The sequence below is a fragment of the Heptranchias perlo genome, chromosome 15 (genome assembly GCF_035084215.1).
Source record: "Heptranchias perlo isolate sHepPer1 chromosome 15, sHepPer1.hap1, whole genome shotgun sequence".
Taxonomy (NCBI): Eukaryota; Metazoa; Chordata; class Chondrichthyes; order Hexanchiformes; family Hexanchidae; genus Heptranchias; species Heptranchias perlo.
Window position 1 is genome coordinate 25,393,623 of NC_090339.1, and position 24,559 is coordinate 25,418,181.

General features: G+C 41.4%; 1 protein-coding gene across 2 annotated transcripts in view; it reads right to left on the reverse strand.

The window, feature by feature from the left end:
- Window positions 1-1,332: 1,332 nt before the first annotated feature.
- The window catches only part of sytl4 (synaptotagmin-like 4), an 85,661-nt gene continuing 62,434 nt past the window's right edge, over window positions 1,333-24,559 (reverse strand). For both annotated transcript variants that reach the window (XM_067996929.1, XM_067996930.1), the window contains 6 exons: window positions 19,477-19,579; window positions 18,379-18,540; window positions 12,733-12,835; window positions 11,915-12,026; window positions 8,985-9,193; window positions 1,333-8,744 (listed from right to left, as the gene is read on the reverse strand). In XM_067996929.1, coding sequence (XP_067853030.1) covers window positions 8,605-8,744; window positions 8,985-9,193; window positions 11,915-12,026; window positions 12,733-12,835; window positions 18,379-18,540; window positions 19,477-19,579 — 829 coding nt within the window. In that variant the 3' untranslated portion in view covers window positions 1,333-8,604. The remainder of the gene's footprint in view (window positions 8,745-8,984; window positions 9,194-11,914; window positions 12,027-12,732; window positions 12,836-18,378; window positions 18,541-19,476; window positions 19,580-24,559) is intronic.

A 24,559-nucleotide genomic window follows, 5' to 3' on the forward strand; every position in this document is an offset into this window, starting at 1 on the left:
TTCCTACAAGTTACACTCCCCAAAGGACTGGAGGTTGGTTAATATTTACTGGCCTAGGCTTTCTGGCCTTTGCTCGCTCCCCCCTGCCTCCTCCTCTCTCTCCTTTTACCCCCCCCCACCCCTGCCCCCCCTACACAAGATGATTCTTTTTGGTAGATCAGAGACAAAGTTGCTCCACCTCTGTTTCCACCCCCACCCCACACCAAATCTCCTGGAGCCCAATCCTATTGTCTCAAAATACACCTGCCCATAGTTGGGCAGGCGATCTGAAAATAAAAGAAATATCAACTCTGCTGTGCTTACAGCCATTTGCTCTCTTTGAATACTAGATGCAAGGGATGCCAGTTTGGTCCAACTATCCAACATTCAACAGTCGAAAGAAGACAGGGAACTTTTCAGGGCCTGTGCAATCATTCACAGAGAGTGGGGGCTTGCACAAGCCAGGGATGGGGATTTCAATAGATTTTTTAAAAATCCAGAGGTTGCCTGCATCTCCACACTGTGGCAGAAACCCAAAGCTTTCCATGTCGGAACTCCTTCTGCTTTTCCACCTCCAATATGCTAATGTACCTGAGAACATAAAGTGTGGGGGTTGGGGGTGACATCTCCATAGTAGGTAGTATCTCTGCCCTTCCCTGAGATGTGCCCTATTCCTTGGGGTTGCAGAAAGCCTTAGCCAATACATTTACAGGAACTTTTGGTGACCCACGTAATGAAACCAAATTCTTTTGTACATTATTTTTCTGCTTTAATACCCTCATCATCCATGCACAACATTTGGCAAGTCTCATTATTGCAATCTAACCCTATGATCCAATTTCTAATTTAATCTGTACAAAAATAATTCAATGTAATACTCATGAGAAAGACTGGGAATAACCACAAAAATGTACAGAACTGAAGAATGTTCCTCTCAATTCATACTATTTTTGGAACAAACTTAAAACAGTTGCAATTTTGTTAAATTTATTTTTGGCATGGTAGTGCAACCAAAGTACCTGAAAACTTTTTGGAATACTCCTTCCTTCCAAGTTTCAAGATAATTTTCTGATTTTCCAATCTGGAATGAGGAGTGGTATTGAGTTTCACTTAACACTGCTACAAAAAATATACTTGCAGCCTGTATTTTACTATAGGCTAATATTCCACCATACAGTTTTTCTGATGAATGAGGGAATGTTACTGACCTATTGGTCCTGAAAACAAATACTCCAACTACAAGTTTCCCACAACAAAATAGCAAAATATGGCAATGGTTTGTAAGAGTAGCAAAAGACTTAATATCTGAATATAAGATCCAAGTTCAAAGAACAAAATCTTCACTCAGAGGGATATATAGATTGTATTTATTGGATAACTGTACAATATGACATAGTTCACAGATCAACAGCTGTCATGTGCTGCTAAAAAGGTCAGGATTAGTGTTCAGTTTGCTGTGTAATTACCCTGACACAAATCCTAAGTAACATTTTTCCTACCATGGCTTATTTATTCCCTACTTTATCCCAATTTTCTCCCCTGCCCGAAGTGTTGAATGTTGGTGCACGGTACCCTTCTGTCAAGTGGTCATTTTTCATATGTAAACCTAGACAGTGTCAATAGGCTGTTTTTGATCCTGTCCTCACCTGATGTGCACTTTTCAACTGGGTCACTGGATAGTGGTCAGGAGCAGAATCCTCAGCCCACTGCAATAAGCATAACTGTATTGGCCAACCCAGCAGAAAGCAGTATGATTCAAATTGGGGTTATCCTGCCTGATGTGTTTGGCATTGTGACACACTGGATGCTGCATTGGAGTGGCTTTATCCACTGACTTATTGGGGTAAGTTTATTTATTGTTTTGAAATTAAACTTTTTTAAAAAAACCTTTCCTTTTCCAGTTGCACCACATGCTCGCCGGCCGATGGCTTGATTGGGCGATCTGCTCCAATGACATTGTGAAAACAGCCGAGCATGACTCAAGCTGAGGTTCCCTCCCTATGAGTAAGCGGAACAGCTGAGAGTCAGAAAACTGGCACCCTACTGCTCTTTAGTGCTATGCTGCTCTCCTATACTATTTACACAATACTCTATTCATCTAGTATCAAATATACTTGGAGATTGAAATAAGAAGTTTGTAAACCCCAAATTCATGACAATCAGTGATAAAGAGTAGATAATGTGCTCTGTGTATTTCACTCATGAATTAACCCATAGCTATCGGAGAAAATTGGTAATTAGGATTAATAGGAAATATAAACTTTCTCCAAAAGCAAAATACAGCAGATGCTGGAAATCTGAAATAAAAACAGAAAATGCTGGAAAAGCTCAGCAAGTGAGGCAGCATCTGTGGAGAAAGAAACTGAGTTAACGTTTCTTTCGTTAACCCTGTTTCTTTCTCCAATAAAACTTTCTTGATTGTCTAGATTTATATCTGACAAGTACACACCACACCAAGTGCTTTCCTTTAACCCCCAACATTAAAATTGTCATATAAGGTCTTTCTCACAAGTGGAGTACATTCTATTTATACAATATGGACATAAGTTTTAAAAAAACTTTTGAATTATATTTACTTTCACTTTTTTGCAGGTGCAGAGTTTCATTCTCTGTCCATTACCAATTTCTGGAGAGGAAGTCATTCAGTCGTGAAACTCACAAATGAGTTCATGAATTTACTGCTTAAGTGGTACATGTTACAGTGCTAAGGTAGATTGTGCCTATAGTTCCATAACTAGACAAAGGCAACTTTAGATAAAATTGAGAAAGGGAGTCATTACTTTTTTCTCTCCCACACTGTCACCTCCAGAGTCCTCCAAGGATCTATCCTTGGCCCCTTCTCTACTTTATCAACTTTGCAGGTAAGAGATCAGCTTTCACACGTATGCCAGTGGCATCTGCTCTACCATCACCTCTTGACCTCTCAACTGCATCTGTGCTGGCAAGATTGCTTGTCTGAAATTAGTCTTGGATGAGTCATAATGTCTTCCAGTTCAACATCAGGAAATTCTAAGTAGTCTTCAGCTGTTGCCACGAAGCCTGCTCCCTTGCCTGTGATTCCATCCTGTCCCTGATCACTTTCTTAGGCTGAACCAGATTGTTCATGATTTTGGTGCCTTGCTCAACCCTGAGCTGCGCATCACTTCCCATATCCTTTCCATCATAAAGACCACCTACCTCCACCGCTGCAATATTGCCCACTTTTGCCCCTGCCTCAACCCCTTCGTCGCTAAAACCTTTATACATTTCTTTGTCACCTCCAGCCTCGACTATTTCAACGCTCTACTTGATTACCTCCCATCCTCCACTCTCCATAAACTCCAACTTACCCAAACTGCTGCATGTATCCTGTCCTTGCCAATTACCTCTGGCTCGCTGACCTGTGTTAGGTCCTATTACAAGTCCATCTTCCCAGTACGTTTTGCTTGTGCAGAACACAAAAAGTCAGATTCCTTAGGCAAGCTGCTGCTCCTGATGAAACAAAACTTGACCTTATTCTAGAAGTATAGGAGATAGTGTGTGCTTCAGGGAAAATAATTAACTTTCTGCCAGTGGATTATGCACCAGAAATAGTATGGCCTACTCATCATGTCCTACAGAACTCTGAATTCTTGGAAAACATCATACTTACAGACCATATATCTCAGGCTAATAACTAATTACATTTATTGTAAGTAGTAAAATTATATAGTCAAAGATAAATCAGCAGATAAAAAATAATGGTCCTTAATTCTTGCCGGTACGTTGGAACTTTTGAGGTCAACACGATAAGCATAATACCTAAAGTTGTTATTTAGAGTCCTTGTGATTGTTTTAGGAATTATATAATTATGAGTCCTTCAGCCTCCGTGGAGTTCTGCCTCACCACTGTGGAGTGCAGTTAAGTAATTAAATCACATAAACTAAAGAACATGGGGCACCAGCCTGGCTAAATGTCTCCCTATCTACTTTGATATTCAAGCTGGCACAAAGGAAGATAAAAAGGGCATACTACCGGATGAATCAAAACTGTTCTGCTTCAAAAATACTTCTTGCAATGACAGACCAGACACAAAAGGAATCCACAGATGTAAACAACTTCAACCTCACCAAACAAAATTTAAAATTTGTCATTAATATACAGTATGCTTTCAGAAATTAGGTGTGTATTCTGTTTTACCAGTCAGCTCTCAAAGCTTAGACAAAGGAACTCATAATCATAGTAGCCAGTACTTCCACTTTAAACATTTTAAAGCATAGGCCAAGATACAAATTTGTATGATTTATAGCATTGGACACATCCTGGGATTCATCACATTTCATCCTAATTGAGATCAGTGAACTCTTTTGCAAGCAGGACTATATGATCAGCTACTCACCGAATAAACTCATTGAACCATTGGTGAAAATTGGGTGTGAAACCTCCCAGTGTAATGAAGCACAAATGAGGTGTGCTACCCCATTACCCATAAAATCAATTTAGCCACTGGATGAAATTGAAATAGATGCCTACTGTTTAAAATCCACCCAACATTGACCAGGATTCATGCGTACTATCCTCAATCTACTAAATTGCATATTAGCTTCATTGTAAGGATACCAGTAAAAGTCAGCTAACATATTATTGACTCTACCATGAACCCATGAAAAGCAATGCTAAGCAAAGTCTGAGCTCTTCTACTGCAAAATACATCTTAGGATTTATATTTGATGACCACAGTGGGTTTGATGGCAAAGACCAAAAATAAATTCAAGGCTGATATTGACTTACTATAAAAGGAATTGAAGACAGTAATGTGGAAACCATTTACTGTATCAATATACTTTCATCTAAGAGATAAGCTACATAAAATGGAGACGAAAAGTCCCTGTCCAACTCTTCTGAGTGTGTGTGTACTCCAAGTTCAACAAAATGCTATTTACTCATAATCCATATATTTTGAATAACAGATGTTTAATTTAGCAGATGTTTAGTTTACCCAATGAGACAATATAAAATTCATCGCATAAATTGCTCCCCTGTACTTGGATACAAAACTTGCATGAAGGATTCCCCCCAAAAGAGGTTTTTGTCAAACTTGACTTTTGCTTCTGAGTTTACATTCTTTCAAAACTTTGATTATTTTGTGCATTTCTAAAAAAAGAAAACATACAAATATATTTGAGGGTAGTTGCTGTAGTTAGAGGCCTGAAATAATGTTGGTTAGTCTTTTAGCCTGTCTCGGCTTCAAGTTAAATAACTTCATTATAATTAAAATATGTGGTTTTTGAAATGCATAATGTAGTATTTAAAATCTCTAGCTTGTAGGACATGGAGCTCTTGGTGTAGGTCAGTAAAAAGGATATGACCTGTATCACAAATGCTTCCTTAATTCTTTTTCTGATAAACTTTTCCTCAATCTCACTTCTTCCTCAAATTTAGCCTCTTCAATAAGTTTGTAGATCTTGAACAAAAATCATATCCAGCAACCAGTTGCTGAAAGGCAAAATCAAAGTGCCAGTGAAACTGTTATAAGGTTGGGATGTGTGTTGGTAATGCAAGACAATGTGCTAATGATGGGTAGAAGGCAGCTTTTAGCTTGAGTCCCCATTTTATGAGTTTCTGTTCTTTGCAGCTCTTCTGGAAGCAACGATAAAGCACAGGTGAGATAATCTCTGCAGTGATAGAAAGGGGGAACAAAAACCAATCATGCCAGACCGTTCCAATGCATCTTGCTTTATACGAGGCTTGGGAGTTGGCCATGGGCCTGACCCTCAGCCAGAAGAATGTACAGCAACGGTAGTAAGGCTTGGAAAAGATGGAAGAAACTTAGGGGTTGAAGTCCCAAGGTAACAAAATAAATTAATGCATTCATATGAAATTCCTCTACCTGGTATTTTAACAAAAGCATTAACCTATTTAAAATAAATACACCTTCATAAAAATAGCAGAGGCAGGAATTTCATACAAACTTGCTATTTGGTTACTAATGTAAGAAGCCCAGTTTCAACCCCTTAAATTTAAAAAGAACAAAACTGGACCAGTTTTCAGTTGACATTATTATTGTGAAATCCTTTTTGACCATTGATCTTGACTACCCATTAGACATGTCCGCTTCTATCTCCTGTACAGTTTTATAGATCCTCCACCAAACAAACCGTAGCAAGTCTACTTCTGTATAATCCTGTATTCGCCGTGATTATTAAAATAGTCCAGAATATTTCAAATAACTTTCTTCCTTAACTACAGTTTTTTAATGCTACATGCACTGTATGCCTATATCACTGGACTCTAACTAAACAAATGTCTCTTAAGATCTCTGTCTATGAGTCTTAAAAGATTGTTCCAATTTTACTTGAGAAACTAAGGGGGCAAAAAAGAGGGCCTAATTTTTGGTGCGCTGTTTTGATTATGTTTGATTTTCTGGTGTGTGCCTTTTTTTTTTATTTGTTCATGGGATGTGGGCGTCGCTGGCAAGGCCGGCATTTATTGCCCATCCCTAATTGCCCTTGAGAAGGTGGTGGTGAGCCGCCTTCTTGAACCGCTGCAGGCCGTGTGATGAAGGTTCTCCCACAGTGCTGTTAGGAAGGGGGTTCCAGGATTTTGACCCAGTGACGATGAAGGAACGGCGATATATTTCCAAGTCGGGATGGTGTGTGACTTGGAGGGGAATGTGCAGGTGGTTTTGTTCCCATGTACCTGCTGCTCTTGTCCTTCTAGGTGGTAGAGGTTGCGGGTTTGGGAGGTGCTGTCAAAGAAGCCTTAGCGAGTTGCTACAGTGCATCCTGTGGATGGTGCACACTGCAGCCACTGTGCGCCGGTGGTGAAGGGAGTGAATGTTTAGGGTGGTGGATGGGGTGCCAATCAAGCGGGCTGCTTTGTCCTGGATGGTGTCGAGCTTCTTGAGTGTTGATGGAGCTGCACTCATCCAGGCAAGTGGAGAATATTCCATCACACTCCTGACTTGTACCTTGTAGATGCTTTGTAGATGTAGATGGAAAGGCTTTGGAGAGTCAGGAGGTGAGTCACTCACCACAGAATACCCAGCCTCTGACCTGCTCTTGTAGCCACAGTATTTATATGGCTGGTCCAGTGGTCAGTGGTGACCCCCAGGATGTTGATGGTGGGGGATTCGGCGATGGTAATGACGTTCAATGTCATGGGGAGGTGTTTAGACTCTCCCTTGTTGGAGATGGTCATTGCCTGGCACTTGTGTGGTGCGAATGTTACTTGCCACTTATGAGCCCAAGCCTGGATGTTGTCCAGGTCTTGCTGCATGCGGGCTCGGACTGCTTCATTATTTGAGGGGCTGCGAATGGAACTGAACACTGCAATCATCAGTGAACATCCCCATTTCTGACCTTATGATGGAGGGAAGGTCATTGATGAAGCAGCTGAAGATGGTTGGGCCTAGGACACTGCCCTGAGGAACTCCTGCAGCAATGCCCTGGGGCTGAGATGATTGGCCTCCAACAACCACTACCATCTTCCTTTGTGCTAGGTATGACTCTAGCTACTGGAGAGTTTTCCCCCTGATTCCCATTGACTTCAATTTTACTAGGGCTCCTTGGTGCCACACTCGGCCAAATGCTGCCTTGATGTCAAGGGCAGTCACTCTCACCTCACCTCTGGAATTCAGCTCTTTTGTCCATGTTTGGACCAAGGCTGTAATGAGGTCTGGAGCCAAGTGGTCCTGGCGGAACCCAAACTGAGCATCAGAGAGCAGGTTATTTGTGAGTAAGTGCCACTTGATAGCACTGTCGACGACACCTTCCATCACTTTGCTGATGATTGAGAGTAGGCTAATGGGGCGGTAATTGGCCGGATTGGATTTGTCCTGCTTTTTGTGGACAGGGCATACCTGGGCAATTTTCCACAGCGGCAATGATGACTTTAGCACTCTCATGGGCATTTTATATAATTAGGGGAAGTGGAGGCATTAACTTATTCCTGATTTTCCAAGCTGGAACGAGGAGTAGTATTAAGGGAACTTGCAGCCTGTATTTTACCACAGGCTAACATTTGGCAATATTCTGTTCTGATAAAAGAGGCAATTTTACTGACCTATTGGTCTTGAAAACAAATATTCCAACTACCAGTTTCCCACAACAAAAAGCAAAACAACAAAATACGGCAATGGTTTGTATGAGTAGCAAAAGACTTAATATCTGAATATAAGATCCATGTCCAAAGAACAAACTAATAATCCAACCTAATAAGGAATGTGGGACTGAATTCCCTATCGTCACTTTCATTGCTGATTAGGGTGGTGGGGGGGAAGGAAAAGAAGCACTCGCAGAGTAAGAACAGGCTGCAAGAGAAGCAGTTTTAACATAACAAAGTATTCCCTACTCCATTTCCTCCTTCCCCTCTTCCTGACATGGTCAGATCTCAATCTGCTACAAGTTGCCATTCTTGTTCCTGTGAATTCTTGGAGCTAGTCATATCTGTTTTTAAACAAAAATATTCCCTCCATTCCCGGGAGGGACAATTTTGGTGGGAATGAATATATGGATTTTTTTTTGGGGGGGGGAGGGGGGAGGATAAAATGTTACTTTGATATGGCTTTTGGTGCTAAGTGCACTTAGCTTTCTGTTTGCATTATAGTAATCCACCATCAAGATGTACCGGTTGGAAGTTAGACATTTTGTCCCCTGATTCACTGACTAGATATGTCCAGTCATGTTTGGACGAAGCAGCAGTGTTCCTTCAACCCAGGAGCCGGGGTACTGGGTCATCCTCTGCCAAATGTTGATCTCCTCTCCCATTGAATCCATCCAGTCCACTTGCTGCCCACTGCTGATTCCTGAAACAAAATATGCAAAAAATGAGTGTGGGTATGTGTGTCACAAGTTACAGCACAGGAATTCTAGAGCACATGTACAGTGTGTTACAAAGCAGTATGGATGTCTTAACAGTAATGTCAGCAATTAAGGTTGTATAAGCTAATGTCTCCCCTACTGAAAATTTCAGCTGAAACCAGTAATGACCAGTTTATCTACTGAAACTCAGGTCAGTTCCTTCCCTCCCATTCTTCTTTCCCTACCATTTCCAAATCCAAGGCGGACTCCTCCGAGAAAGTCATTGCTGGACAGGGGCTCTCTATCCCAGATGGTCAGCTCCAGACAGACATGCTGCAGGTCCTCGTGCTTCACACCATTGTACACAAAGGTGTGGTTGTAGTGAGGGTTCAATGTCTTCTTCACCACAGGAGTTTTCCGTTTGGATGTTTTGGTCCTGAATGGTAGAAGGTACCTGAAACATGAAGGGATTGGGATTGACTTCAGTTATAAACTAGCAATGCTCCTTAAGGAAAATTATTATAGATCTCCCTCACCCTCAGCCTTCTGGGCCATATGAAAGTAGTGTTGATAAAAGATAGGATTTATTTGGAAAGCCATCTGAATAGGAAATTTCACAGATCTATAAATGTCACTGTAACTAAAAATGGTATTTGACAGGTTTTTCATGGGCATTACTACTTTGCAGCAAATGGAAGTGTGTGCTGCAGGGAATAAATTTAAGAATCAATGAAATGGGAATAAAATTGTAATACAGGTCCTAAAAATCCATGGGATCATTTATGTTGGAGGAGGCACTTCCATCCAGTAATCCCCATCAACCATAAATTGTGGGGTCAGTTTATTTGCATATAATTTGGCATTGGCTGAGCACATCTGCTGTACTGGGGAATTGTAAATTGCAGGTGCAGGCCTTTAAAGAGCCGAGAATAGCTGAAGATTGCAACTGCAGGCTGTAGCAACTGTTAGGTAAGTGTGGCACTTTTGAAGTTTGTCTTCAAGTGAGAGACCTGGCAGAGGCACCCAAAGAAGGGAACAGGACACTGGAATAAGGTAGAAAAGAAGAGCACAAAATGTTGTGAGGCCGACCTATAAAACCCTCTTGCAAGATATGCAGCTAAGGAGAGAAAGACTACTGGGTATCCATGCTTGGAATCTGCAAAATGTGTCTTGCATGCCATATGGGAAGAAGTGCTATAGTGCTACCTCTCACCCCTAAAATTACAGACCAGTGCTAGAAAAAGTTCAATGATCTGATGAGTACAGGTAAGGTAACACACCAGCCATTCTGCCTTTTCTTCCTTGGGTGCCATGGGTGCCAATACACTGTTCACTCTCAAATTATTAGCTGCACAAGTCATCCTTCACATTGCATTGTGATTTAAGAATTCAGCAATTCTGGATCTGATAATATATGTGTCGCCATTTTCCCTAACAGCAATTACTTGCATGCAGAATCTTAAAACTTTTTCCTTCACTTTAACAGTGTGATACCAGCAGATCTATTACATCAGCTGTCTGATGCTACTTGGCAAAAATACTAGCCATCACCTATTTCACTAAATCTTGTTACAGGAGAAATTGGGCACAACGCCTGAGAAATGCAAAGGATGAGAGGGGGCATTCTAGACATCAGAGCTGACCCCCCATATGCAGATCAGGCCATAGAGCTGTTGGGTATGCACTCCACTCAGCTGTGGCAGATGGTAAGATCGGTAAGGCACTGCAGGTAAGTGGGTGCACACCTAGATAGTCGCCATAGGATGCCTGTGAAGCAGCATACAGCTTGAAGCTTTCACACCCTTCTCTGTCTCCTTAATCTTTTAATGGGTTATGGTCACCCATTCTTAGTTTATACCCTCCTTTCCTGCAGATACATCACAGCAACAGGAAGCAGAGGATGATGAAGCAAAGGAAGATGATGATGAGAAGCAGGAGGGCAGAAATGTCTTCTTCGTTGACTGATGATGATGAGTAGGATGCTGATGACCACATAGGTGTCCTTGGATCAATATCCTGCCCCACGTTACTCTGCCACAATCCCCACTTGCTTTCTCACTCCCATGCACTAGTTCAGATATGTGGCAGCAGATGACTCACAGCACGAGGAAGCCTGTGGAGTGGGTGAAGATGTACCATCTTACCTGTGGAAGCAGAGTTGTGGGGCCCAGACCACATAGGTTTGATGCAACATTCTATGTGCAGGCTCTGAGGTCAGTCTCCGAGCTGTGATTCTGGAGTCTACAGCCCATATCCGTGGTGTCAGGGAAGCGTTTTCTTTATTGCACCAATGAATTAAGTTCGTTGGAATCTGCTGAAGCCCCTCAGCTCAGAGAGCCTGGACCTAGTCGATGATTCTGCCTCTATGGAAGCAGAGATTGCTGTCCTGGTGGCAGTAGGGGACAAATTAGACAGCACCCACTTCGTACCAGCCTTCAGCTACTGGGGACTGAGATGCATGCAGCTGTCTCTGTGTGCTTTCAGGATCTGACAGCAGCCAATATACCAGCCAGCTCCCTGATCAGAGGACACACAGATTCAGGCCTAGTAGAATGGCGACGGCTGGATTGCATCTGCACAAGGCTATTGTTTCTCAAGACAGTGGCACAGCCAGGCATCCAGCCTTCCCCCTCAGAGCGTACAAGCTCCAGAGATGCAACCAGCAATTGCTCCATCCCAGGTCAAAAATAGCCCAGTGTACTCATGGGCTGTCAGAGGCAAATCAAGCTCTATCCAGGTACAAAGTGAAATAACGTTTTAAAAGCAAACACTTCTCAAAGTTTCTTCAGCCTGCAGGCTCCAAAATAAAGCAATTCTGCCAGTGAGTTCATACATGAAAGGCCACAGATCGCGATGGAATCTACAGCACTGACATTATATAGGGCGGAAACCTAGCAGAAATGAGTTTCGTCCAAGCAATCACCTCCAAAAATGCCAGTACACTTATTTTAAGATACAAACTTGCCAAAAATGGCAAGTAAATCTGGGGCCATAATATGTCATGTTATTTGTAAATGGGAGCCTTCTCTCCCTGTAAATATTCTGCGCTGTGCTCCGTATTTCAGTCACTCTCCTCTCTTGTCCACAAATTCACAGAGGGTACGCAGAGATACACAAATGATTAAAACACTGATAGTTATAGTTACTTGCACAAAAGCACACTGCTGTCTCTTACCCTTTGACAAAAGTGTCTGACGTTCCTCCTACTTTCATTGGTGTAAGGTTCTTGGCCTCCTTAATCCACACCTGCAGCTCCCCACCCTCTAGTGACCTTGTGCTTTTCTTTCCTGTTAGAGATCAGGTTACATGGTTTGACTTTAGGTAACAGCATTTTGATGAAGATCATGTCATTAGCTACGCTGGTACAGTAGTTCAATATTCTTCTGGAAGCTATTTTCAATTACCAAAGTGACTGTTGTGGGTACTACTCAGCTGTATTCTAAAGAAAAACACTACCCATGGAATGATTTGGTGGCACAGCTAATGGCACACTGGGTAACAGAAAGCAGGTTGATTATCATAATTCTGTAGTTGTGCCATATGGTAGAGGCTGAGGCTAAGCAATTACCCAGAGCAAAGAGGGAAAAAATAGCATGACCTGTAGGCATTATTGACACAATCGTTGGGATTAGGCCACCTGCCCACCTTACTGGATTGCAATGGTGCTTGGCACTAAACAGGCACTAATCTGCCATCCACTGCTGTGCCCTGTCCTGTTTGTCTCAAACTACTGTAGGAATCACAGTTATGCATTCACAATTCACCCCTTTCCCTTTGGTTAAATGGAAACAATCTGATTCATAAATAACACTTCTGGTATTGTTAACGATTTGTCTGTGCTCAATTAAGTTTTGTCCAATTGAAAGATCTAGCCTCTTGAGTATTGTGATTTGTTCACAACAGATTGCAGCACAGGTGAGGAAATTCCTAGCTTGGTGAATCATAGGATTAAATGGAGGTTAAATGCACAAACTACAGTCATTATAAACTTACCTTTAATCTTGTCTATAAGAACATTTTTGGCAGTTGGAATGTATTTTATCGAAAGTACCAACTCCCCTTTATAAGGAGGGATAACCCCAGACTCTGCACTTGCCTGCAACATCAAAACAAAATTAAAATGGAATAAACTTACTTTCAAATTATGCCTTTGCATTAGTTTTTACAAAGATGGGGAAATTCTGGTGTAAAGGGAAGATAAAAAGGGAACTTCACATTTAACCAAACTGTCTATTAGCAATACATTTCAAAGCCTCACAACAATATGGAATGCATCATTAATAGCCTGGTGATTAAGCATTTAGACAATGACATTGTCCCGGACTTGGAAAGTTTGAATGGCTAGCTACTTCTATCCCTTTTCTGATTAATTACCAGATCAAATAACCTGGCCTAGTTGATGCAGATCACCCATCTGTAACATTATCTGATAAACAATAGGGCAAGAAAACTCTCAATTCACACAGATAGTCCATTTTGCCTCAAATATAACTAGACATATCCAAGTGGAAAAGAAACCCCAAGTTACATTACTTGAATACTACTCAAGCAACCATCCCCTTGAATCATCTGGAACCAATTCCAAAAAATGATCTAACATTATTTGACTGAGTTCATTATAACCTGCTGCATTTTCCCCAACTAACCAAATATCCTCCATTTCTATTGCCAGTTCTCTATAAGTATCTGAGCTTTCCATACATTTTTATCATTCTGCCGGTACACACTTCAGGGGCTCAATTTTAAAATGGTGGCGGGTTGGCGGGGGGGTGGTGGGGGTGAAGGCGTGCGTGGCAAACCCGAATTTTAAAAAATATACCTTTTCTGACATGATCACAATGTAATTGATGGTGATTAAAGTTGTTTCCAGGTTTCGTGCCTGGCAGCCAGTCTGATTGACAGGCTGGCTGCCAACAGGAGCTGTAACGCCAAGGAGTGGGGGGGGGCGGGGGGGGAAAGAGATAAAGAGAGAGAGAGAGAGATGTCATCCGGCGCTGGAACAGAGTGGAGGGCACTGAAGAGGGGAAGATTGGGGTTGGAGGTGGTGGGGGGGGGGGGGGGGGGAGGGGGAGATCGGAGAGGGAGACAAGAGGGGGGGGTGGAGAAGGGGAGATCGGAGAGGGAGACAACGGGGGCTGAGAGGGACGTCGGAAAAGGAGACATCGGGGGCTGAGAGGGACGTCGGAAAAGGAGACATCGGGGGCTGAGAGGGACGTCGGAAAAGGAGACATCGGGGGCTGAGAGGGACATCGAAGCAGGGTGGAAAGGTTAGGTTTATTTTGTTTTTTCAACCTTGTGCAATGGTTTTTTATTTAATTTATTTTGTTTATTTTTGCCTGATCCGACCCTTCATGACTGGTGAAACCAGGCGTGAATCAAAAGCCGTGGCAAAGCCGCCCAGGTAAGTTTAAAATCGTTTTAACTGTCTACTATGTCAGAAATAAAGTACATCAAGTACCTCAATGAGGTGCATTTGGTTCTTTAACTATCATCCCGCCGGCTTTAATTGCCAGTAGGACTTCCGGATTCGTAAGGCACGCGTGCACAGAGACGCATCTGTGGGGAATCCGGAAGTCGGCCAGATGGAGCCGGCTCCCTCACCCGCTCGTAGCCCCCCTGCCCCCAACGCACCCACAATTTCCTTTGAAAATTGGGGCCCAGATATCTAGTCAAAAACTGTGGGAATGTTTGTGTTACAATATCTGTTGCTAATAATACTTATACAAAGGCAATAAATTCTTGAAATGTCTTTCCTGCATCATGTGTGAAATAGACTTCAGTTAATTTGTGATAAATCAATGTTAATTGATGTTGAATCAGTGAATAAAGCAGTATATTATTTAAATGGAGAGAGATTGCAGAACTCTGAGGTACAGAGGGAACCGGGTCTCCTAGTACATGAATCACAAAGTTAGAATGCAGGTACAGTAGTGATCAGAAAGGCAAATGGAATGTTGTCATTTATTGCAAGGGGAATGGAATATAAAAGTAGAGATGTTTTGCTACAGTTGTACAGGGCATTGGTGAGACCACATCTAGAATATTGTGTGCAGTTTGGTCTCCTTATTTAAGAAAGGACATAATTGCTTTGGAGGCAGCTCAGAGAAGGTTCACTCGACTGATTCCTGGGATGAGGGGGTTATCTTATGAGGAAAGGTTGGACAAGTTGAGCCTGTATACACTGGAATTTAGAAGAATGAGAGGTGATCTTATTGAAACAGAAGATCCTGAGGGGACTAGAAGGGGTAGATGCTGAGAGGTTGTTTCCCCTTGTGGGAGAGACTAGAACTAGGGGCCACATTTTAAAAATAAGGGGTGTCCCATTTAAGACGGAGATGAGGAGAAATTTTTTCTCTCAGAGGATCATGAGTCTGTGGAACTCTCTTCCCCAGAGAGTGGTGGAGACAGGGTCATTGAATATTTTTAAGGCTGAGTTAGATAGATTTCTGATTAACAAGGGAGTCAAAAGTTATAGTAGGTAGATGAGAAAGTAGAGTTGAGGTCGCAATCGGATCAGCCAAGATCTTATCGAATGGCAGAGCAGGCTCGAGGGGCCGAATGGCCTACTTCTGCTCTTAATTCGTATGTTCATAAAAGGAGTTGGATGAATATCTGGTTAGAAATGGAGATGAAGGTAATAAGGAGAAATTTAAATGTAGAGGTTTTCATAGTTTATTGGATGCTAAGAGGCACGTTATTCACAATATGACAAATTTTATCTGGAAGAAGTTCAGATTTGGCTTCTTGGAAGCTTTTCCTGTCTTACATAGAATTACACAGAACGTACAGCACAGAAACAGGCTATTCGGCCCAACAGCTCCATGCCGGTGTTTATGCCCACATGAGCCTCCTCCCTCCTTACTTCATCTAACCCTATCAGCATATCCTTCTATTCCTTTCTCCCTCATGTGTTTACCTAGCTTCCCCTTAAATGCATCTGTGCTAGTCGTCTCATCTACTCTTTGTGGTAGCAAGTTCCACATTCTAACCTTTCTCTGGGTAAAGAAGTTTCTCCTGAATTCCCTATTGGATTTATTAGTGACTATCTTATATTTATGGCCTCAAGTTCTGGTCTCCCCCACAAGTGGAAACATCTTCTCTACATCTACCCTTTCATAATCTTAAAGACTTCTATCAGGTCACCCCTCAGTCTTTGCTTTTCTAGAGAAAAAAGCCCCAGCCTGCTCAATCTTTCCTGATAGGTATAACCTCTCAGTTCTGGTATCATCCTAGTAAATCTTTTTTGCACCTTCTCCAGTGCCTCCATATCCTTTTTATAGTGTGGAGACCAGAACTGTTCGCATTACTCCAAGTGTGGTCTTACTAAGGTTCTGTACAAGATTAGCATAACTTCTCTGCTTTTCCATTCTGTCCCTCTAGAAATGAACCCCAATGCTTGGTTTGCTTTTTTTTTTGTGGCCTTATTAACCTCCGTCACTACTTTTAGTGATTTGTGTATGTGTGTCCCCAGATCCCTCTGCTCCTCTACCCCATTCAGACTCTTATTATCCAAGCAGTATGTGGCCCCCTTATTCTTCCTACCAAAATGTCTTATCATCTGCATCAAGAAATTTAAATAAGGTAAGAGGCCAAGACAATGCAAATTATACACGATCCGTTCGGGGAGTGGATGGGTTTGATGGGTCCAATTACCTTTTCCCATTCCACATTTTTGTACACCTTAAAGTTCCCCAGTAACATTTAGTGGTAAACTAACAGTTCTGCAATAGAAGGTTTACAGGTTTGCAGACAGTGGATAACACAATCTCTAATATGCCCAGTAATACTACTGAAAATCAAATGAATGCAGAAGTAATTACAAAAATTAGTTAAGGTCATTGGAAAGTTTGTTCCTCGAAAATCTGCAGATGTGGTGTTAAGGTTAAGCATAATATTTATTTTTTTCTTTAAAAGTAAAATGAAGGGTGTGACTTGTGTACAAATCAAATCTGAGTTATTTGGAAGATTTCTAACTGGGTTATAAAATGAGGGGGAAGGTACAGTGGTGCAGTAAGTTAGAACATCATTGTGTGGCACTATGAAATTGTGGGATGTAGGCTTGATTTCTTTAAACTCCTGAATTCCTAATCTCAGCCACCTTGCTGTGGACATGTGTGGAGCAGAGGCCAGGTACTTTCCACAGAGGGGAGAAAAATCAGATGAGTCTTCCCAGGGCTGCTCCTGCTTATCTTATGTAAGATTCAGAGTGAAATTGGGAAAAAATAAAGTAATTCACTATTAAATATCCACACTGGGTTAAGCTGAAGTTTAAGTATGGCATTGTGGTGGTTATTCAATGCACCCCCATCCCGTTTCTGTCCTGGGGGATTGAAAAACAAAATTCTTCTTGATGTTTTCAGCATAACAGTTTTATTCATCTCATGAACTTTGTTACATTCTAAAGGTTCCTCTGTGCAGTGCAGAAGATGTACATTTTGTGCAGGAAGAAATCAATGATTCACTCAGTCAGCCAATGGATCTGCAAAGAGCACAGCCCTGTGTAAATTTCCACGTATATTTACAGATTGATTATCTTTTTAAAATCCAGCCCTGTTGTGTTTTTGCGGAGTTGAGGATAATCTCTGTGGTATTTTTGGGGCCACACTTGGTGTAAATAGATTTCATTGTGGGATAGTGTATGCGGTGTGCAGGGATCCTAATATTTAATTTCACCAGTGTGCATTCTCCCAAATCTCTTCTAGCAGGGAATGACATTTCCTTAGCTCTACCATGAAAACTTCTGAATATCAATTTCTAATAAAGTACTTGAGATATATTCAAAAATTACTCCATGGAACACATTAAGGGACAGGTACCTTTCATTCAAGCAGCTCCATCATTTATATTTTAGGGCCTTGGTTTTCTGTTTTCATGATGACAGGTACAAGTGCAAGGAAATGGAACATTTTTCTACTTTCAGCACCCAGTGTTAGCATCATACTATTTTTGGTATAATATGGGTTAGATTCAGAGTAAACCTCTCTGTACTCTGTTCCAACAATGTACCTCAGAAATCTCCCACTGCTCAAAGGTGACACTTTTATTTCCCACACCAGATATCTATAAGTCTGCTGAGTGAGGTTATTGGGTAGTGTTTTATTATGAACAGTGGGTTGAGAGCTTCCCAAAGTAATTTTGTGTACGATCTTTACAACCGGCAGAAAAGATTCTTTAAGGGAATCAGTCAAGGTTGAATTCAAGCTAGGGTCCTAGAGGTAAAAGGATAATGTGCTAACTCACTGTGCTATCTTCCCATTCACGTCATTTACCCAGACAGAATCTTTCCCCCTCTAATACTTGGGAGGTAGGGAGAAGGACGTTGGACACATGAACCATCAGGATTTTTTTGACAGATTCAGAACATGGAGTACAGGACTTGGTTGTGACATTTAAATTATTTATATTGGCATTCAGAAGAACTGTGAAGAATCCTAAAGTGGATCTCTTATTCTATTATAAATAAAATTGAAATGCATCCCTCTCCAACATTTAATAGCACTATAAGTATTCAGACCCTTTCCCTTCGCCTGGCAGAACTTAAGACCAAATTGTTGAGAGCAAACAATCTAGAAAATCAGTTTGCTGCTCTTGTACTGTTTAAATGAGGTTTATTAAAAGGTACAAGAGTGACATCCTTACCTTACCATGAAGAGGAAGGCACTCCTCAGCCTCATTGTTGAAGTTCCAAATATCCAGAGAGAGGTCCACCTCTCCCAGAAAACTGTTGCGTCCAAAGCGGTCATAGTGCCAGACAGAAAGTTGCAATGTCCTCATAATTAACTGCGACTCACTGATGTCATACTGATGGGGAAAAAAAACACCTGAAACACTCAGAGCAATGTCCAAAAAATCTAATTTATTTTCCTTGAGCATTGATAGAGAAAATTGTGTAAATCATTGAAGTAACTCCTTCTACCCTGTTCAATTAAGCACTCCCAGGTCAGGTATAGCATAGGCTATATGCAGGGTAAGGCTCTTTCTACATTGTCCCAATGAGGAACCTCAGAAGAACACCCCCCTCTGTATCAGAGAGACATTCTCATTTCCTACATCCAACAATTTAGTGAGAATTTGTACAGAATTTTGGATAACTTCATGCTGCAGAATCACTCTTTAACAACTGTTGGCCTACTTCCACTAGAAACATTCCATCAGTCTGGCCTGATGTCAATTCAGATCCCAAAGGTGAAAAGCAGTATTGGAATCCGCTGAACCAGGAACAGGTCACCTGCCCGCCCTTTTAGCCAGGGAATGGTATTTGGTGCAGGGAATTGAAAGATGGGGGAAAAAAGGTGTCAATAATAAATGACTGTACAATTAGATGTTATTTTGAGCATTTAGCTGAGATCTGCAATGTCTCTATTTTGAATGTTTGTGTGAGATGCTCGGTTTGTGCATCCAAAACTAATATGTCAAAACATGTTCCCATTGCATTTAATTTTAAATCACTTATAAATTTTATTAAAATATACCAGAAATTCTTAGTCAAATTTCTTGTTTCCGTTCTTAAATCTGTTGATTGAGATAACTCACTCAGACCAGACTCTGTCTTGGATACCCTATATTAAGTGGTTTCTTCCTGCATCTGTAGTTAATGTGGGAATCCTGTAAAATGCAGGAATTCCAACAGAGATAGGAACACTGCAGGCCATTGTATCCCCTTCTCTCCACAAATCCCACAAACTCCTTTTCTTCAGTGCTAATTGCAAAGACAAGCATATGACCTTTAAGCCTTACCCGTAGGGTTTCATTGTAGATTGGGTCAGTTGTGTTACGTTTAATTATAGTCTTGCGCTTACTTTGTCTGGATTTATCTGGTAACAGATAAGACTTCACATATCTGCAGAAAAAAAAAGATTTTTAAAAAAAACGATTGGCCCGGAAATTGCTCGTAAAATAATGGACGGCTAAACAACGCTCACTGTTATTTCAGGGAAAATGGAAGAGCGAGTTCCGGAGAGCGCACATGTGCAGTCAAATGCAAAAATCTGGAAATTGCTCTACCTGATTCCCTGCTTCTCCGAAAGCTTCGCGGTAAAGAAATCTAGCCAGCTGGAGTGAATGGACCAGCACAAACTTGCTCTCTTGCCCAGATGGAAACTAATCTCTCCAGGAAAAAGTTACGCTGATTTTTATCAGGTCTAAACTAACTTTTAATGGTGTGGTAAGTATTAATGACTGCCAAACAACCTCTCTGGCAAAGAAAATTAACGTTTAAAAATGTTCTTTCCCGCTATTAATTGTTGTTGGACATTTTTTTTTTCCTTTTTCTTTCCGTCTCTTATCTCTGTCTTTTAATCTTACTCACTCTTTATTTCGCTTTCTCTAATTGATTTTACATTTGAATTCACTGTTGTAGCTTTCACTTCCTGGTTCTGACTGCATGATTTGTCAAGGATGCTTCAAGCTGATTGATTGAGGGGAGAGGGAGATCCTTTCCCTGCTCTCACAGCTCACAGAAGCCCAGGAACAATCGCTGCACTTTTTTCAGCTCACCAATGAAGCAAATTGGCGCCCAGAAGCCCACGAATAGTTAGTGGGTGAGTTTATAACTAACGAGCGGCAGGCAATGTTTGTTCACCGCTCAGCGCAATTTCTGGGCCAACATGTTTTAATCCTGCTATCTTTGGGGAGTCAACTGCTGGTAATGGATAGGAACAGGATAGCCTTCCGTGCTGTCAGCTGTCCTGGGCCCCAGCTAAATTTTCTCCCCACCTGCAGTGTGTCATTCCAGTCTAGTGCATCTGGTTCATAGAGACTGATACAGGTTGATGTATCATTCAGTAACAGAATCCTGACTTTTTAACCCATAGACTGCATTCAGCTCCTATGAAATTCCAGGAAATTTTGGGCAGCCATTTTTTAAAAAAGGTTTTCAGTTCACACACACAAACAAAAACTAATATTAAAGTAATAAAGCTACTAAAATATCAGGAGTAGTTTTATTACTAAAACATAGTACTTGAGTTTATATACAACTTTTTCACATCTAAACTTTACACAATAAAGGGCAATGACTGTTGTTATGTGGACAAACACAGCAGGCATTCTGCATTAGCAACATCCCCTGTATAGCATGAAATGAATGACCAGTCATGATACTCTTTTTGGTGGTATTGCTTAAGGGAAGAATTTTGGCCAGAACAATGGAACAACTCCCTGCACTTCAAAATAATGCCATGGGATCTTTAATGTTTATCTGAAGCACCAGACCGGGTAGACAAGACCTCATCTTAACATCTCATCTGACAATGCAACACTCTCTCATTATTGCACTAGATTGTCAACCTAGAGTCTGAGCTCACCCTGATATAGGGCTTAAACCTTCTGACCCAGAGGCAAGAGTGCCACCAAATGGACACACACCTGGAGTACTGCAGATATTGAAAATGCTGGAAACACTCAGTGTCAGGCAGCATCTGTAAAGAAAGGAAACATTTTAATGTTTCAGGCATATCCCATCATCAGAACTCTAATGAAGGGCTATGCCTGAAATATCAATACTTCCCTTTCTTTACAGATGCTGCCTAATTTGCTGAGTTCCCAGCATTTTCTGATTTTGTTTCAATTTTTCAGCATCTGCTAGGACATTGGATTTATTTAAGAAACAGCTAGATATTGTAATGGGAAGAGGGTCTGGTTGGTATTCTGGAAGGATGAGATCAAATGGCCAAAAGACCTTCATTATTCCAACCTATCTTGCAACATAAACCCTATCTCATAAACTAAATAATTGCTCTTAGGATCCCTGGATGATGGATGAGAAATTTGGCCAGAGTCCCCACTCCTATTACTACTCACTGGAAGTGTGTGAGTAGAGTGAGGACACGATAGAGCTCCGCTACAATGGACCACATGGTCAACACTCACATATGATTCATTGGCACTTTAGCAAGGTAGCAGAGGGTGAACTGCAATTTTAGCACCATACTCTAGCAAGGATTCAATACCTTCAGGAAAGAGGGCTGGTCGAAAATTAGCGAGAGAAAAATTAAACATCTCTCAAAATTAAAATAAAATTGTTTAAAACCATTTCTGCTCATCATAGTTTACCTTCCCCCCATTCTCTCTCCTATTATTTTACTTTTATTCTAACAAAGAACTAATAATTCCAGGATTGAATGATTTCTTTATGACCTATAACTATTCTTAAAAGGGCAACTTGGAGGGAACTGTGTGGCCAATTCAGTTAGACAATGGCATTTGGCTTCTGGGACCTGGGTTTGAAATCTAGCCCAGACTAATGGGATGAAAGCCTCCTTTTTCTGGTGGCTGTAAGGGTCCTATGTGGGCAGTCTCAATTGGGTTCTGAGTGGGCATGAGCCAACGGCACAAAATGTCTCTAATTTGGCAGTAAAAGGCAACTTCACTCAGAGAGGCCGTAGGATGGCTGAATGTGAAATGAAAAACATGTCACATTTGTGCAGTAGGGGGTTCTGAGATTATGGCTGAGGCATGTAGTTGGAGCAGAGTAGAAGGAGCATCTTGCTGTGCATTCTCCCCCAGATAAGATAACTCATCCACAAAGCAGGAAGGATTCCAACTTCTTCCAGTAACTGTATAGCCTTTATTTTTTAGCTCACATATCCAAAATGAATTTTTGGTTACAATATTTTGTAAAGATTATAACCTCATTAATCCATTATGCAGTAGTTGGGGTCTTTGTACACTGACAACAGAAACAGGAGGGCTCTGCAGACTGCCAGAGTGCAACTCCACAACTGCTGCCAATGACACTGTAGCATGTACCCAGAAAGGTGGAGGGGTGGCGGTGGGGACAAATGTTAGAATAATAGAATGATACAGCACAGAAGGAAGCCATTCCACCCATCGTGCCTTTGCTGGCTCTTTTAAAGAGATATCCAATTAGTCCCCCTGCTCTTTCCTCATAGCCCTGAAAATTTTTCCCCTTCAAGTATTTATCCAATTCCCTTTTGAAAGTCGCTATTGAATCCGCTTCCACCACTCTTTCAGGCAGTGAATTCCAGATCATAACAACTTGCTGCGTAATTTTTTTTCCCCTCATGTCACCTTCTGTTCTTTTACCTTAAATCTGTGTTCTCTGGTTACTGACCATTCAGCCACTGGAAACAGTTTCTCCTTATTTACTCTATCAAAACTCTTCATGATTTTGAACACCTCTATCAAATCTCCCCTTAACTTTCTCTGCTCTAAGGAGAACAACTCCAGCTTCTCCAGTCTCTCCACATAACTGAAATCCCTCATCCCTGGCATCATTCTAGTAAATCTCTTCTGCACCCTCCATAAGGCCTTGACATCCTTCCTAAAGTGTGGTGCCCAGAATTGAACACAATACCCCAGCTGAGGCCTAACCAGTATTTTGTAAAAGGTTTAGCATAACTTCCTTGCTTTTGTACTCCATGCCTCTAATTATAAAGCCCAGAATCCCATATGCTTTCTTAACAGCCTTCTCAACTTGTCCTGCCACCTTCAAAGATTCGAGTACATTCACCCCCAGGTCTATCTGTTCCTGCACGTCCTTTATAATTGTATCATTTCATTTATATTGCCTCTCGTCATTCTTCTTACCAAAATGCATCACTTGATATTTCTCTGCGTTAAGTTTCATCTACCATGTGTCTGCCCATTTCACCAATCTGTCTATGTCCTCTTGAAGTCTATTACTATCCTCCTCATTGTTTACTACATTTCTGAGTTTTGTGTCATCTGCAAACTTTGAAATTATGCCCTGTATACCCAAGTCCAGATCATTAATATATATTAAAAAGAACAGTGGTCCTAATACCAACCTCTGGGGAGCACCACTGTATACTTCCCTCCAGTCTGAAACACAACCGTTCACCACTATTCTCTGCTTTCTGTCCCGTAGCCAATTTCATATCCGCGCTACTACTGTCCCTTTAATCCCATGGTGTTCAATTTTGCTAATAAGCCTATTATGTGGTATTTTATCAAATGCCTTTTGAAAGTCCACATACACTCAACCACACTACCCTCATCAACCCTCTCTGTTACTTCATCAAAGAACTCAATCAAGTTAGTCAAAATACGATCTGCCTTTAACAAATCTGTGCTGGCTTTCATTTATTAACCCATACTTTTCCAAGTGCCAATTAATTTTGCCCCAGATCTAAAAGTATCCTCACCACTGACGTTAGAGACTCTGGCCTGTAGTTGCCAGGTTTATTCCTCTCTCCTTTTTTGAACAGGGGTGTAACATTTGCAATCCTCCAGTCCTCTTGCACCACTCCCATATCTAAGGAGGTTTGGAAGATTGTGGCTAGATCCTCCGCAATTTCCACTCTTACTTCCTTCAGTAACCTAGGATGTATCCCATTCGGTGACTTTTCTACTTTGAGTACCACCGACCTTTTAAGTACCTCCTCTTTATCTATTTTTATCCTATCCAATCTCTCTACTACCTCCTCCTTTACCGTGACATTGGCAGCATCCTCTTCTTTCATGAAGACAGATGCGAAGTACTCGTTTAGTACCTCAGCCATGCCCGCTGTCTCCACAAAAAGATCTCCTTTTTGGTCCCTAATTGGCCCCACTCTTTCTTTAACTACCCTTTTACTATTTATATTTCTATATTCGGCTTATTTCTCCACTGTACTATGAACTTAAAATTTGTCATAAGCCTCCTTTTTCTGTTTAATTTTAATCTCCATATCTTTATTCATCCAGGGAACTCTAGCTTTGGATGCCCTTCCTTTCCCCCTTGTGGGAATGTGTCTAGTCTGTACCCAAACTATCTCCTCTTTGAAGGCCTTCTATTACTCAATTGCTGTTTTGCCTGCCAATCTTTGATTCTAGCCAACCTGGACCAGATCCCTTT